Source organism: Rana temporaria, chromosome 6, assembly GCF_905171775.1.
Source record: "Rana temporaria chromosome 6, aRanTem1.1, whole genome shotgun sequence".
NCBI classification, from domain to species: Eukaryota; Metazoa; Chordata; class Amphibia; order Anura; family Ranidae; genus Rana; species Rana temporaria.
The window spans coordinates 3642884-3660152 of NC_053494.1; the positions used below are offsets into that span (position 1 = coordinate 3642884).

Below are 17269 nucleotides of genomic sequence, written 5' to 3' on the forward strand. Positions count from 1 at the left end.
ACATGATAAATGATACAAATAAATGTGTGAAAAGTGTGAGGGGGGAGGGGCATTTGTATGGCGCCCCCCGGAGTCAATACTTTGTAGACATGCGCACACTGAAATATTTTGTTTCGGAATTTCGTTTTCGTCCGAAAAATACATTTATTTAGTTACTCCCGAAATTCGTTTTTATTTATTTTGTTTTTCGTTAAAAAAATGCATTCGTTCCGAAAATCAGAATTAAGGTCGAATCTGTAATTGAAGGCTTATGGTGTCTGTCGAATGTTCTAAGAAAAAAAAAAAAAGAAGATTCAAAAGAATCTTTAAAAAAAAAAAAAATTGATTGTCGAATCTTTTCTCTCTATGTCAAATCTTCATGTCTCTCTTTGTCGAATCTTTTCTCTCTATAATGTCGAATCTTTTCTCTCTCTAATGTCGAATCTTTTCTCTCTATAATGTCGAATCTTTTCTCTCTCTAATGTTGAATCTTTTCTCTCTAATGTCGAATCTTTTCTCTCTATGTCGAATCTTTTCTCTCTATAATGTCGAATCTTTTCTCTCTATAATGTCGAATCTTTTCTCTATCTATGTCGAATCTTTCCTCTCTATAATGTCGAATCTTTTCTCTCTCTAATGTCGAATCTTTTCTCTCTATGTCGAATCTTTTCTCTCTATAATGTCGAATCTTTTCTCTCTATAATGTCGAATCTTTTCTCTCTATAATGTCGAATCTTTTCTCTCTAATGTCGAATCTTTTCTCTCTATGTCGAATCTTTTCTCTCTATAATGTCGAATCTTTTCTCTATCTATGTCGAATCTTTTCTCTCTATAATGTCGAATCTTTTCTCTCTATAATGTTGAATCTTTTCTCTCTCTATGTCGAATCTTTTCTCTCTATAATGTTAAATCTTTTCTCTCTATGTCGAATTTTTTCTCTTTATGTAAAATAATATTGGACTAATAAAGTTAAGGTTAGGCACATCGGACCGCAACGAAAACGAAAATAAAGCATCTGTTTATGTCGGATCTTTCGGTTTTCATTTTCTGTGCTTTCGTTATCGTTTGTTAAAACGAAAATACCTGAAATTCGGACGAAAACGAATGCAGATGTCTAATACTTTGTAGAACCCCCTTTCTCTGCAATTACAGCAGCCATTGAATAGAGATGCACGTTAGGAGGCTCTAATGATAAAGTGACCTGCAGATGCCTCTGCACCCTGTGATTATGAGATACGAATGTGTATATATATATCGGGACGATCTGTGGATCGCATACGAGTCATTTCCTAATACAAAGTCCATTTTTCCAGGTTTCTTCCATCTTTTCATCCCTTCGATGGAGAAAGTTGGGGGGTAATTTTAAGATCAAAGGCCTGTTAGTGTCTCTTCAGATTATTTCTTGTGGACGTTATTTTAAGGTGAGGCAAAGAACAATAATCAGTATAATCACAAAGAGGGCGCTGCTGACACCTCCAATAATCAACCATTTCTGTAAAAGACAAAAAAGGATAACAAATCAATAATCATTATTTGAAAAACGGAGCAAACAAAAAAAATGTTCTGATGAGATAGAGAGATACAAAGTCACATTGTTTATAAACATTAATCAGACAAGAGATAGAGATACAAAATAACATTGTTTATAAATATTGATCAGATGGAAGATAGAGAGATACAAAGTAACATTGTTTATAAATATTGATCAGATGGAAGATAGAGAGATACAAAGTAACATTGTGCCAGATTCAGGTAGGGAGCGCATATTTGTGTGCGGGCGTAGCGTATCCTATTTACGCTACGCCTCTGCAACTTTGACAGGCAAGTGCAGTATTCACAAATCACTTGCTCCGTAAGTTGCGGCAGCGTAGCGTAGCGTAAATAGGCCGGCATAAGCCCGCCTAATTCAAATGTGGAAGATGTGGGCGTGTTTTACATAAATCTATTGTGACCCCACGTAAATGACAATTTTTTCGAACAGCGCATGCGCCATCCGTGAAAGTATCCCAGTGCGCATGCTCCAAATGACACTGCAATGACTCATTGATTTCGAAGTGAACGTAACTTACGCCCAGCCCCATTCACGGACGACTTACGCAAACGACGTAAAACGTGAAAAATTTGACGCGGTCCCGACGGCCATACTTAACATTGGCTGCGCCTCATATAGCAAGGGTAACTATACGGCGGAAAAAAGCCTAACGTAAAAGACGTAAAAAAATGCACCAGGCAAACATACGTTTCTGAATCAGCGTATCTACCTAATTTGCATATTTGACACGTAAATATACGGAAGCGCCACCTAGCGGCCAGTGTAAAATTGCAACTAAGATACGACGGCGTAAGAGACTTACGCCCGTCGGATCTTAGTCAAATCTATGCGTAACTGATTCTAAGAATCAGGCGCATAGATACGACGCCGCACACTCAGAGATACGCAGTCGTATCTCCTACCTGAATCTGGCCCATTGTTTCTAAACATTATTTAAATGGGAAATAGATATATACAAAGTTGCGTTGTTTATAAACAATGATCAGACAGGAGATAGAAAGATACAAAGAAACATTGTTTATAAACATTGATCAGATTGAAGATAGAGAGATACAAATTAGCATTGCTTATAAACATTGATCAGACAGGAGAAAGAGCGATACAAAGTAACATTGTTTATAAACATTAGTCAAATGGGAAATAGATATATACAAAGTAGTATTGTTTATAAACATTGACCAGACAAGAGATAGACACAAAGGGTTAATTTACTAAACAAAAATAGACTGTGCAGTTTGCAAAAATGTCTGCTTGCACATGATTGGATGATGGAAGGCAGCAGAGCCTCTTCTTATTTACTAAGCTTTGGAGCAACTGCTCTTGCAGAGTTCAACTGCACTTTGGAAAGTGCACCGTCTACAGTATTTGCTTTTACTAAATCAACACCATAGTAGTGCCAGTGTTAATAAATGTTGTTCAGACAGGAGACATAGAGAGATACAAATTTGCGTTGTTTATAAACAATAATCAGACAGGAGATAAACAGATACAAAAGTAACATTGTTTATAAACATTGATCAGACGGGAGATAGAGAGATACAAAATAACATTGTTTATAAACATTGATCAGACAGGCAATAGAGAGATACAAAGTAACATTGTTTATAAAGATTGATCAGACAGGCAATAGAGAGATACAAAGTAACATTGTTTATAAACATTGATCAGACAGGAGATAGAGAGATACAAAGTAACATTGTTTATAAACATTGATCAGACGGGAGATAGAGAGATACAAAGTAACATTGTTTATAAACATTGATCAGACAGGCAATAGAGAGATACAAAGTAACATTGTTTATAAACATTGATCAGACGGGAGATAGATAGATACAAAGTAACATTGTTTATAAACATTGATCAGATGGGAGATAGAGAGATACAAAGTAACATTGTTTATAAACATTGATCAGACAGGAGATAGAGAGATACAAAGTAACATTGTTTATAAACATTGATCAGACAGGAGATAGAGAGATACAAAGTAACATTGTTTATAAACATTGATCAGACAGGAGATAGAGAGATACAAAGTAACATTGTTTATAAACATTGATCAGACGGGAGATAGAGAGATACAAAGTAACATTGTTTATAAACATTGATCAGACAGGCAATAGAGATATGACCATTGGGGTTGATTTACTAAAACTGGAGAGTTTAAAATCTGGTGCAGCTGTTCATGGTAGCCAATCAGCTTCCAACTTCAGCTTGTTCAATTAATCTTTGACAACAACATCAAAATGGGAAGTTGATTGTTTTTTTTTTTTTTTTTTTTTTTTTACTCTCCAGATTTAATAAATCAATCCCATTGTTTATAAACATTGTTCATATGGGAGATAGAGAGATACAAAGTAACATTGTCACTTTTGTATCTACTCTGTTCCATTAATCTACAGATAAAAGGGATGAGTTTAAATCTGCATCTGAGGTCATGTAAAGTGATTGTAAACCTGGAACACCAAACACACAGGAAACATTAAATCTAATAAAGAACAAGATCACAAATCATCTACACATAGTATGGCGGGTAGAAGATCGAACTGTCCTCTGCTCTACTGATTGACAAAAACCTGACTCATTGAAAAAATGGTGAAGCCCCTCCCCTTCTCCTTTGATTGACATCCTGTATAATGAGATCACACCCAGCAGAGATATCCTTCCCTCCCCTCTTATCTCCTCCGGACTGGTCCGGGTACAAAGCTCACTGACATTCTTACACGGCATATTTGCAGTTATTTTTTGTTCTAAGATTCATAACAGAGAGTCCTTATGGTTATTGTATTACAGATTCCTCAAAAGTCCCGTACATACAAGTAATACAGACAGAGAGAGAGAGAGAGAGGAGGGAGTACAGAGAGAGAGGGGGAGTACATGGGGAGAGAGAGAGAGAGGAGGGAGTACAGAGAGAGAGAGAGAAGGGAGTAAAGAGAGAGAGAGGAGTGAGTACAGAGAGAGAGAGAGAGAGGAGGGAGTATAGAGAGAGAGAGAGAGAGAGAGAGAGAGAGAGAGAAAGAGGAAGGAGTACAGAGAGAGAGAGAGAGAGAGAGAGAGGAGTGAGTACAGAGAGAGAGGGAAGGGAGTGCAGAGAGAGAGAGAAAGAGAGAGGAGTGAGTACAGAGAGAGAGAGAGAGAGAGAGAGAGGAGGGAGTACAGAGAGAGAGGGGGGAGTACAGAGAGAGAGAGAGGAGGGAGTACAGAGAGAGAGAGAGAGAGAGAGAGAGAGAGAGAGGAGGGAGTATAGAGAGAGAGAAAGAGAGAGGAGTGAGTACAGAGAGAGAGAGAGAGAGAGAGAGAGAGAGGAGGGAGTACAGAGAGAGAGGAGGGAGTACAGAGAGAGAGAGGAGGGAGTACAGAGAGAGAGAGAGAGAGAGAGAGAGAGGAGGGAGTACAGAGAGAGAGAGAGGAGGGAGTACAGAGAGAGAGAGGAGGGAGTACAGAGAGAGAGAGAGATGGAGTACATAGAGAGAGGGGAGAGAGAGAGGAGGGAGTACAGAGAGAGAGGAGTACAGAGAGAGAGAGGGGGGAGTACAGAGAGAGAGAGAGAGGAGGGAGTACAGAGAGAGAGAGAGAGAGAGAGAGGGAGTACAGAGAGAGAGAGGATATACATAGAGAGAGAGAGGAGAGAGTACACAGAGAGAGAGAGAGGAGGGAGTACAGAGAGAGAGAGAGAGGGGCGTACATAGAGAGAGGGGGAGAGAGGAGAGAGTACAGAGAGAGGAGTACAAGGAGAGAGAGAGGGGAGAGATAGGAGGGAGTACAAAGATAGAGGAGGAGTACATTGTAGAGAGAGAGGAGGGAGTACAGAGAGAGAGGAGGGAGTACAGAGAGAGAGAGAGAGGAGGGAGTACAGAGAGAAAAGGGGGAGTACATAGAGAGAGAGAGAGAGAGGGGGAGAGAGAGGGGGAGAGAGAGAGAGAAGGCAGTACAGAGAGAGGAGGGAGTACAAAGAGAGAGAGAGAGGGGGAGAGAGAGGGAGAGGTGCAGGGGCGTCACCAGCGCCCATGCACCTCTGGCCAAATGTGATACTGCACACCTCTTTAGCCCTGTACACACGGGCCAGAATCTCGTCATAAAATTATAAAAAAAAGGGGGGGGTTGCCATGGGGACCTCTGGGCCCCTTACAAAATAAAAGAAATACAAAAATTATAAAATATATATATACATTTTAAAAAAGAATTAAAAAATTGTTTTTATAAAAAAAAAAGAGGGGGGTTGCCTCCGGGCCCCTTACAGGTGTACTGCCTGTACCCCCCTGATGGCGGACCTGACTGTTAGCTGTAGTAAAAAGTTCTGCCATCTGACTTACCTTGCGGTTGCTTTTCTTTGGCCTTGTGTTTGGCTCCTAAATGAATAAAATAATTAATAGCGATTTAATCATAATAGAACCAGAGACAATAATACCGCAGACATAAACAACAATACTCAAAAGAAATATGCAAATTACCCACAAACGATCTGTTATATTTGGAATTAGGGCCGCCACCTTTTCTTCAAGTCCAACCCGAGCACTTTAGTGGCGCACGGCAATTTTTTTAATAGTATAAACTACACATACAGTCTGACACTGGAGGGATGTTCTGGGAACCCTGACTTAATGGGGGAACACTGAGAACTCTGATGTATGGAGAGGACTCTGGGGACTCTGACATAAGGGATCCTCTACTTAAGGGGGAACACTGAGAACTCTGATGTACGAAGAGGACTCTGGGGACTCTGACATAAGGGATGCTCTGGGAGCTCTGATTTAAGGGGGAACACTGATAACTCTGATGTATGGAGAGGACTCTGTGGACTCTGACATAAGTGATCCTCTGGGAAACCTGATTTAAAGGGGAAACACAGAGAACTCTGATTTACAGGACTCTGATGTAAGGGGGAACACTGTGGCCTCTGGTGTAAAGGTAGGAACGAGAAGGGGGGAGACTTCAGTCACAGACAGGGATGGATGGTGAGCTCACTCACCCCTTGGCAGTCAGCACCTCTCATCCAGATGTATCTGGGGCTGCTGGGCTTCAAATTCCCCATCTTTTTTTTTTCTGAGGCACAGCGCCGGGTGAGGAAGAGGAGCAGATCAAGCCCTCTCTCCTCTCCCGTCTGTGTGTGTGTGTGGGGGGGGTGTGTGCTGGTTTTGGGGGCAGTGTAAGAGAGTGTAACAGACACTCTCCGCTTAGACACCTGCAGCCAGCACCCCTGCTGGGAAGCCATAGTCTGGTCTGAGTAGCGTGTCCAGGTTTCAGGCGGTCTGAAACCCGGATGCATGAGTCAAAACCCCAACTGTCCGGGTGAATCCTGGACAGGTGGCAACACTGTTTGGGTTCCCCCTACTGTATATATAATGTATTGGCAGCCAAACTCTTCTTCTAAATCATTACAATGGAGTCTCATATTACTTACTTTGGGCTGGTCTACAAGAAGTTGTGGTTTATCTCTAAGGAGAAGACTCGTCTTCAGGGAAAAAAGGGAAAACAAACAGATAAATAATCGTTAATCATAGTTTTGTCAATTCCTAAACCTCCATCAGTAAGGCTGCATTCACATCTAGGCGGACAAAATCGCAGCGTTTTGTCCCGCGAATTGCGGCGACAAATAGCTGCGTTTTGTACCGCGATTTGCGGCGACAAAATGCCGCGATTGTCCGCCTAGATGTGCCCTTGGATTGTCCCCCTATGGAGATGGTTCCCATCTCCTATGCCGAACGCCGAAAGCCGCCTGAAAAAAGGTCCGGGACTTTTTTTCAGGCGGCAGGCGGCAGGCGGCAGGCGGTAGGCGTGGAGATGTGAACCATCTCCATAGAGGGCAATGTTAAATCATCCCTCTGGCGTGTCGGGGCGGCAGCGGGCGCCACACTACAGGCGACAAAACGCCTAGGTGTGAATGGGCTCTAAGTCTCATGTAAACAATTAGGTCCCCATTAGACACGTGCAGAACGAAAACATTTGTTGTGTTTTGTTTTGTTTGGATTTGTTATTTAAATAAAATTTCTTTCATTCGTTTATCTCGTTTTCGGAATTCGTTTTCAAATTTTTCTAATTCAAATTCGGATCGATTTGAAAAGTTTTCGAAACAATCGTTTTTGAATTTGAATATCTTTTTTTTTTTTATTTAAATAGTTTTACAATTGTCAAAGAGAATAAAACAGAATAGAAAACAAAGGAAAACATAGAAAAAATATATATTTGAATTTGAAAAAGTTTTTGAATTTGAATAGTTTTCAAATTTTAATATTTTTTTTGTAATTTAAATAGTTTTACAATTGTCAAAGAGAATAAAATAGAATAGAAAATGAAGAAAAAGAATAGAAATAAATATATATTTTTTCTATTCTATTCCTTTATTTTATATTCTATTTTATTCCCTTTGGAAATTGGAAAACTATTTGGATTTAAAAAATATTCATATTTGAAAACGATTAGAAAAGTATTGAAAAACAATTTAAATATGATTTAAAATTCGAATTTCATCCAATTTTTTTTTCGCTGTTTCGGATTTGTTTAAATAAAAAAAACTACAATTTGTCTGAATTTTGATTCGGAACGAACCGCACCGCACATATCTAGTCCCCGTTAGGGAAATCCCTTTTAAGTCACTGGAAAGTATATTGGTATATGTCTTACCTCATGTGCTGGTTTTCCTAGAAAAAAAAAATAAAACAAGTTTTTGAAGCACAGCTAATAAACAATAATTTATAAAAAAAAAAAAACATGCCATGTATTATTATATCAAAATGCATCTCAATGTGCAATAGAAAAGAAAGGAAAACAAATGCCTTTTGTGCTCTTTAAGCACTTCACCTCCGGAAGATTTTTCCTGCCCAGGTCGTTTTTTGCGATACAAGTGCAACGCTGTACCCCAAAAAAATTAAATTTTTTCCCACAAAAAATAGAGTTTTTTTTTTTGGTGGTATTTGATCACCTCTGCGTTTTTTATTTTTTATTTTTTATTTTATTTTAAATGATATTTTGACAAAAATATATATATTTTTATACTTTCTGCTATAAATCACATCCCCAAAAAATGTAAAAAAAAAATGAATTTCTTCATCAATTTAGGCCGATATATATATTCTGCTACATATTTTTTACATCTACAAAATATTGGATATATTTATAGAATTTGTATGTATTTGTTTAATTATGTTTTTTACTGGTATTGGTGGTGATCAGGAGTCCCTATGGGGTGGTCCAGGGACTTCTGTTGTAGTTTCTACATCACGGCAGTCCTGGACCCATGAGTATTACATCTTTGTTGCCATGTTACATTTTATATACATGTTGATCAGCCACCATTCCTGTTTACATTTATATACATTTATTATCTGATGTTTAACCACTTCCCATCCCGCCTATAGTAATATGACACCCGCAAGTTGGGTGTCCCATCCCGAGCGGGCGTCATATGACGTCTTCGGCTTTCCGGCGGTATAGGGGGAGCACGTGCCGTGGACATATCCCAGTGTGCATTGCTCCGAAGTACGCCGCAAGGACGTATTGGTTTCGGCGTGAACGTAAATTACGTCCAGCCCCATTCACGGACGACTTACGCAAACTACGTAAAATTTTAAAATTTCGACGCGGGAACGACGGCCATACTTAACATTGACTAGGCCAGCTATTTGTTCGACTAACTTTACGCCGAAAAAAGCCTTACGTAAACGACTTAAGTAAATGCGCCAGGCGCACGTAGGTTTCTGAATCGGCGTATCTAGTCATTTGCATATTTTACGCCAAACTCAACGGAAGCGCCACCTAGCGGCCAGCGTAAATATGCACCCTAAGATACGACGGCGTAGGAGACTTACTCCGCTCGTATTTTAGCCTAATTTAAGCGTATCTGTTTTTTTCAGAATACGCTTAAATTTAGGATGGCGTAGATTCAGAGTTACGACGGCGTATCTACTGATACGCCGGCGTAAAGCTATCTGAATCTAGCTAAGATTGTGTGTTCCTAGTATATAGGAATACCAATCGGTCTCCTCCCCCTAGTCAGTCCCACCCCCCTACAGTTACAACACACACTGAGGGAACACATGTAACCCCTTAATTGCCCCCTAGTGTTAACCCCTTCCCTGCCAGTGACATTTACACAGTAATCAGTGCATTTGTGTAGCACTGTTCGCTGTATTAATGTCAACAGTCCCAAAATAGTGTCAATCGTGTCCGATCTGTCTGCCGCAATGTCGCAGTCCTGATAAAAATTGCAGATTGCTGCCATTATTAGTAAATAAAGAAATACCATAAATCAATAACCTATTTTGTAGACGCTATAACTTTTGCACAAATCAATCAATATTGGCTTATTGTGTGTTACCGGCTTATTGCAATATTGGCTTATTGCATTTTTTTATTAAAAATATGTAGAAGAATACGTATCAACTATAAACTGATGAAGACATTTTTTTTTATTTTTTTTTTAAACTGGGATATTTGTTCTAGCAAAAAGTAAAAAAATATTGTGTAATTTTCAAAATTGTTGCTGTTTTTTTGTTCATAGCGCAAAAAATAAGAACCGCAGAAGTGATCAAATACCACCAAAAGAAAGCTCTATTTGTGGGTAAAAAGGACATGAATTTTGTTTGGTACAATGTTGCACGACCGCGCAATTGTCAGTTAAAATGACGCAAATAGCCTATTCATTAAGGGGGCAAATCCTTCCGGGGGTGAAGTGGTTAAATTTCATGTGCGTGTAAAGTAAGGTGTCCCAATACTTTTGAAAATATAGTGTACCAAAGTTCAGGCGCTGGTAAGATGGGCGTCCAATGATGTCAGCACTGGGAAGTCTAACACATAACCGGGAGCCTCTCCTACCAGCCATGGGCATCACAACTCATTTAAAGTGATATGAGTTGCTTTAGGTAGGGTCAAAAGAGTTTTTTTTTCTGCCAATTACAACTACCATAAAATAACTATTATATGAGATATTTTTTTTTTTACCTGAACTGATACCCAATGCTTCTTCCATGAATTGCTTTAGTTTATATATTTTGCTCTCCATGGAGCCATTGGACTCTTGGGAAATGGGAGGTGGACTCCACCTTGGATCAGATCCCGTCAAATTTGCAGCTTTCTTCTCCGACTCGCTGATGAGAATAAGATCACGTGCGCAGGCCTTAATGAGGGGCTGTTCAATCAACATTCTTCTCTTGATCCCCTCACTGCTGTCATCCAGGTCATCCACCACCACAACAACATTGCTTCCTAAATAAGGTAACAGTAAAGCTGCTTAACATTGTAAAAATGCTTAAATTTTACACACTTAATACATGATAAAGGATTCCCAGAGCACTATAGCTTTTCTAGCTTCTGGTTCCGGCACTGCATGGATTAGCTGCCTCTCCTGTCAGCTCTTGCAGTGCTCACCGCCAAATCAGCATTTAACTCCCCTGGACTATCCTGTGGATGATGCGCTGTCCTGTGTATCATCCTCCTCCCACACATGGACAAATATCTGGACAAAAGCGGCGCCCGATTGTTGGCTGCTCAGAGCCCACCAGACATGGCAGAGACAGCCTCGCTCTTTAAAATGGTGGAGGTCCCAGCTATGGAGGTCAGAGCCGTCCCAGCCCCTCCCTCCTCTCAGCCCGAGGATCACAACCCTGAGCGCATTGCTCAAGCAGTCGCTGCTCTCCTAGCCCCTACAATAGCTGCCTCAGCATAAAAGGCCATCCAAACAGGTATGGTACAGTTTAATATTGTTAAATGCTTACATTGTTATACTTACACACTTAATACATGATAAAGGATTCTCAGAGCACTATAGCTTTTCTAGTTCCTGTTCTGGCACTGCATGGATTAGCTGCCTCTCCTGTCAGCTCTTGCAGCGCTCACCGCCAAATCAGCATTTAACGCCGCCCCGGAACATCCCCGAAGCCTGTTGTCCTGTGGATCATCCACGTCCCACACATGGACAAATATTTGGACAAAAGTGGCAGCCCGATCGTTGCCTGCTCAGAGCCCACAAGACACGGCAGAGACAGCCTCGCTCTCCAAAATGGCGGAGGTCCCAGCTATGGAGGTCAGAGTCATCCCAGCCCCTCTCTCCTCTCAGCCTGAGGATCACAACCCTGAGTGCATTTCTCAGGCAGTCGCTGCTCTCCTAGCCCCTACCATAGCTGCCTCAGTATAAAAGGCAGTCCAAGCAGGTATGGTACAGTTTAGGAGAGAAATAGGGGAACATAAAACCAGGTCCAATGAAGCTGAGCATAGGATCTTTAATATAGAGGATGAACTGTAATAGAGCTCAAGCCTCAGAACAGGCTCAGGACAAAACCATTTGAGCTATCATACAAAAGCTGGAAGATCTGGAAAACAGATCTAGGCGGAGTAACTTGCTCTTTATAGGAGTCCCTCCAGACATCTACCATCATGGAATTCTATAGCTTTTCTAAAGAGTGCAGTTATCTCTTGTCACTGTTGTTTTACATTAAAACCATGGGCAGGGAAGTGCAGAAAGAGAAGGAGGGGATGGAGTCACAGTTTTTGCAATAATACACACAAAGCCATGTGCTTGCAATTTACTTTTAAATAACAAAAAAATAAATAAAGGATACATTTGCCTTTGTAAAAAAAAAAAAAAAGAATAATAATAAATAAAATCTTTTTGGAGGTAAAAAATGGGCATTTATATATTTTTTTACTAGAAGCCTGCAAAGCATTGCACCCGTGTTCAGCAGATTAATAGTGCCCTGCAGGACTCCTGCAGACTGTCTGGGGTTGATTTACTAAAGGCAAATAGACTGTGCACCTTGCAAACTGCAGTTGCACTCTGCAAAGTGCACTTGATCCAGAGCTTAGTAAATGAGGTAAAGCAAAGAATCCCCAACCACGTGCAAGGAAAAAAAATGCATGTTTTTGAGCTTTTGCTCATTTACTAAGCTCCGGAGCAACTGCACTTTGCAAAGCGTACAGTGTAAAGTAAATCAACCCCTCTGTGTAAGCTGTCTGCTCGTACCTCATACAGGCAGTTACACACTGACAGGTAGACTCAATGAACTACCTAGAGTAGTCAATAGAAGACATGTGCACTGCCGAAAAATGTGTTTGTTTTCATTTCATTTTTTTTCCGTTTTTCGGAGCATTCGTTATGATTGCAATTTGTAAATTATAAAATTTGTAAATTCATATATTCAAAAATCCAAAAATAAGAAAGAATAACTAACTAACTAATAGTAACTAACTATTAAATTATAGGTATTGGAGTTTCCTTTCAAATTTGGCTGTTAGTGAACGTAACAAACACAAATTTGTCCGAAGTTATGAATTATCCAACATAACGAATGCCGCATCTAAACAAATGGAACATACAAAATAATAAACAATAATAATAATAATAATAATAATAATAATAATACAAGGTTTTTATTGTTATTATTATTTATTGTTATTAATTTGTTACATTCCATTCACTTAGATGCGGCATTCCTTATTTTGGATAATCTGTACCTTCGGATAAATTTGTATTCATTACGTTCACTAACAGCCAAATTTGAAAGGAAATTCTAATACTGTATTTATCGGCGTATATCGAGCACTTTTTTGCCTTAAAAAGCAGGGCAAAATCGTGGGTGCGTGATATGCGCCGATACCCGCTTCCCGCGCTGTGTTTGAACCACTGCGCCGACATATACCGAGCGCAGTACACTCGGGTATAGTCGGGCAGGCTCGGCTTCTCTCGCGGTCACGTCCTGTGCGTCCTGTACGTCCTTTACGCGAGAGGAGCTGAGCCTGCTTGACTATACACGAGTGTACTGCGCTCGGTATACGTCGGCACAGTGGTTCAAACAAAGCGCGGGAAGCGGGGATCGAGCGGGGAGGACACCACGATGGCCGCAGAAGGATGCCGGACAGGACGAGGCCACCGATGGATGCCATGGACGACAGGCAGGACGCGATGGACGACGGGCAAGACACCGACGAGGGGCATCCAAACTGTATTTTATTTTTTTAAGGAATTTTCATTCAAGTTTGGGGGTGCGCGCTATATGCCGGGGCGCGTTATAGCAAGATAAATACGGTAACTATAAATTCTAATAACTATAATTTAATAGTTAGTAATAGTTAGGTTATTATTAGTTATTATTTCAGGTTTTTGAGCTTTCGAGTTTTTGGATTTCTGAATTTACAAATTTTACTAATTTCTGAATTTACAATTTCCAGATTTCCAAATATAACAATTAAAGAATTTACGAATTTTTGAATTTACGAATTTTTGAATTTACAAATTCACAGATCTTTGAATATTCAAATTTACAGACATTCTGAAAAATTAGTTAAATGGGTTTTCGTTAATTTGGATATTTAAATGAATTTGGAATGAAACAAATTGCACATGTCTAGTCAACAGCATCCTGTTAGTTCAATGAGAACTAGAGGTCGAAAGCTACAAAGGTTACGGTACTTGTAGTTTTCACATTCACAGAACTCTGTAAATACATGACATGGCTGGGTGGGCAGAGCAACCACAAAGATCCCCTGCTTCTTTGTGAAAATGGGGGGGTCGTAATGGGGGGTGCGGGGGGCTGCTTCATCTGTAACATTTTAGTATAAAGTAAGAACTGGAGGGACCCCAAAGGCCCAATAGACCAAAAAATAAGGGGGGGGGGCAGGGGGACTATATCGGTACTAGATAAGCAAAAAATAGAATAGAGGTGTAGTAAAGATAAAAGACATATGTCAGTTTATTTAGCATAGTATCAAAAAACAAGAGACACACATAATCGTAAAATACATCAAAAGACAGCAATGTAGAACGGTGGACATATTGTACGACCAACCGTACTGGTCCCTGAGATGGAATAAACCCTGAACACAGGGTGGAGGTGAAAAGAAGGGGGTCATACAACACAGGATCTCGACTAGTTTCGCAACAAAGTTGCTTCGTCAGGAGAATTCTATACAGAGAGCAACCACTCGCTAGGGAGCCAGGAGCCAACCACGGAGAGCACTCTCACACGGCAACCAAGAAGGGGGCGATGGTAGACCTGTCATGTCCCCTCCCTTCTAGATTGTAAGCTCTAACAAGCAGGGCCCTCTGATCCCTCCTGTATTGAATTGTATTGTGACTGTACTGTAATAATAATAATAATGACTTTGCATTATTAAAAGATTTATTAAGATAAGAGGGCCCTAAGACCCACGTGAGAACAAACAGCAAGTAGTTAGCCGAATCCGCACAGCAGGCTGTCTTTTAGGGGTTCAGATATGCCGTCAATTTTAAATTCACTGATGAGTGTGCAGCTTGTAATCCGGTAGGATGGAAGCTCGTCATAGGGCCGGGTGTATGTTGGATATGGGGGTAACATATTATGAAAGGTGACCTTATCTTTTAAATCTCCTTACCACAGATTATTTCTCAATATTGCTGATGCTTTTATTTTAAGTAATTAAAGGTGTTCACCGTTCTTTCATTGTGGCACAGTTCACATTCTAGCTCACTTAGCAATAAACATGTCTTTAAAAAAATAAACAAAAAACTCTCACCTAGTTGACCTGCCAAGTCTTTGAGTTCTTCATCGTAGAGGGATTCGGTGACATCGGTAATGTTCAGGCGACCACTCTTCTTGGTATGATATAGGATGGCGAATGTGCACTGAGCCAAAGCGTCCGTGAAGGCCCGGACATTATTACCGATATATACAGGAAAAGTATATTGTACCAAATCCAGAAACATGGCTTGCCGAAGCACATGAATCAGCCATTTATAATTGTCCTGTCCATCTCGCGAGAAAATCCCAACCGTGAGTTTTTGAGGGGCCATTGTCCTACGTGTCTCCTAGAAAAAGGCTTCAAACAAGTGACATAATGGATACATTGTTACACATTGGTCATAACAATTGTGGTTTGAGGTAAAGTAGAAAGAGATAGTCTGCCAAGCTACTGAAAGATTTGGAGGGTCTATTATATAGTAAATAGGAACACAAACCAAATCAGATGACTCAAATGTCTCCACCCCCAGGAGCACCCTTCACACTCTTGTCAATCATACTCTTCCCTCTTTGTTTCTATTTTAAAGTGCTGCTCTCAATCCATCTGCTCTAGCCAATCAGCGGCCAGGCTCAGCAGCGAAGAGGATCTCGGGACCGAGCGGGTCAGGTAAGTAAATTGGTGGCTCGGGGGAGGGGCGGCAACATCAGATGTTTTTTCACCTTAATGCATAGATTGCATTAAGGTGAAAAAAATGTTTCCTTTACAACTGCTTTAATATGGTTATAAAGCCTATTTGTGGGGGAGGAAAGACGTAAATTTTGTTTGGGCGCCGCGTCGCAAGACTGTGCAATTGTCAGTTAAAGTGACGCAAAATATGGCCCCGGTCATTGGGCAGCCAAATCATCCAGGGTTGAAGTGGTTAATAATAAATAATTCAAAAATAATGGCAAGTGTTTTATCTAGTCAATTCCGGCATTGCTTCAATCTCTGTTTTGACAAACTCAAGTTTAAGTTTTCTTCAAGATCAACTGAACCCAAGACAACATTAATCAGGAAGGATTTTTTTTTTAAATGTAAATCACCGACGCACTCGGGGTGTGTCTTCTAAAACACAGTTTCACTTCTGAGTTGAGTCACCTTTAGCTTCAGAACGTGAAAAATTTGGCAAAGGGCCCGAAAATAACGTTTTGTAGCTTTATTGTTTCACTTTCTGATTTTATCACCGCAAACAAACAGGTTACATTAAATACTAGATTGTTGTAAAGCTGTGATGTTTCCTGCATGTGCTTCTGTTGCAAGTTGCGTGATGACATAATAAATGTTTAATGATTTGAAATCCGCAGATGCAATATTATCACAATAAAAGAAAATACAGTATTTAAAAAAAAAAAAATTCTTTGGCCCAGGGAAATGACTGAAGCAAATCTTATCAGGAAATAAAAATAAACTTTCCATTCAAAGATACGTCCGTCTGCTGGTTGTTGTGGAAGCAAGAGGACAAAGTGAATAGATCAAAACACTGAGTCCTAGGGCATGCTGGGATCTGTTGTGTCTCAGCAAAGCTTGCCCGTGACATATACAGAAGGCTCTCAAGTGTGATATACTGTATGTAAGGAGATCATGTTAAAAAAAAATCATTTCAAATATAAGTAACATGTAAGCCTTAGGCCCCATACACACGATAGAATCCATCCGCAGATAAATCCCAGCAAATGGGTTTCTGCGGATAGATCCTATGGTGTGTACACGCCAGCGGATCTGTTTCCGCGGAGAAATCTCCTCTGGGATGGATTCCAGCAGATCGGATATTTGCTGACATGCACAACAAATCCATCTGCTGGAATCCATTCCAACGGATGGATCCGCTCGTCTGTACAGACTTACCGGATCCATCCGTCCAAAGGGATTCCCCGCACGCGTCGTAATGATTTGACGCATGCGTGGAATTCCTTATATGACAGCATCGCGCCCGTCGCCGCGTCATAATAGCGGCGACGGCGCGACACGTCATCGCCAGAGGATTTCAGCGCGGATTTCAATGCGATGGTGTGTACACGCCATCGCATAGAAATCTTCTGAAATCCTCGAGAGGATTTATCCGCGGATACGGTCCGCTGGACCGTATCTGCGGATAAATCCTCTCGTGTGTATGGGGCCTTACATTGATAGGCTGAAAGCAGATCAGTCAGCTCTGGATTAGCCAGTACAGATAATCCCCCCTATATATATTATCCCCATATCCCTCATACAGACGTTACCTGACTTGTGTCTCTGCAGAATTGATCTTTGCTCTCTCCTATCACATCTTAGAAA

The 17269-nt window shown here is 40.5% G+C and overlaps 1 protein-coding gene across 2 annotated transcripts; it reads right to left on the bottom strand.

Moving 5' to 3' along the window:
• Positions 1 to 1057: 1057 nt before the first annotated feature.
• On the bottom strand, positions 1058 to 17269 carry LOC120942913. 2 transcript variants are annotated; one of them, XM_040355867.1, is made up of 7 exons: positions 17215 to 17269; positions 15011 to 15302; positions 10466 to 10729; positions 8150 to 8166; positions 6930 to 6980; positions 5842 to 5877; positions 1058 to 1471 (listed from the first exon to the last, which is right to left on the bottom strand). In XM_040355867.1, exons 2-7 carry the CDS (start codon positions 15285 to 15287, stop codon positions 1391 to 1393), a joined length of 726 nt encoding a protein of 241 aa, XP_040211801.1. In that variant the 5' UTR covers positions 15288 to 15302; positions 17215 to 17269; the 3' UTR covers positions 1058 to 1390. The 2 variants fall into 2 exon arrangements, with proteins under 2 accessions (XP_040211801.1, XP_040211800.1); XM_040355866.1 differs by having other exon boundaries at positions 15011 to 15313; positions 17215 to 17257.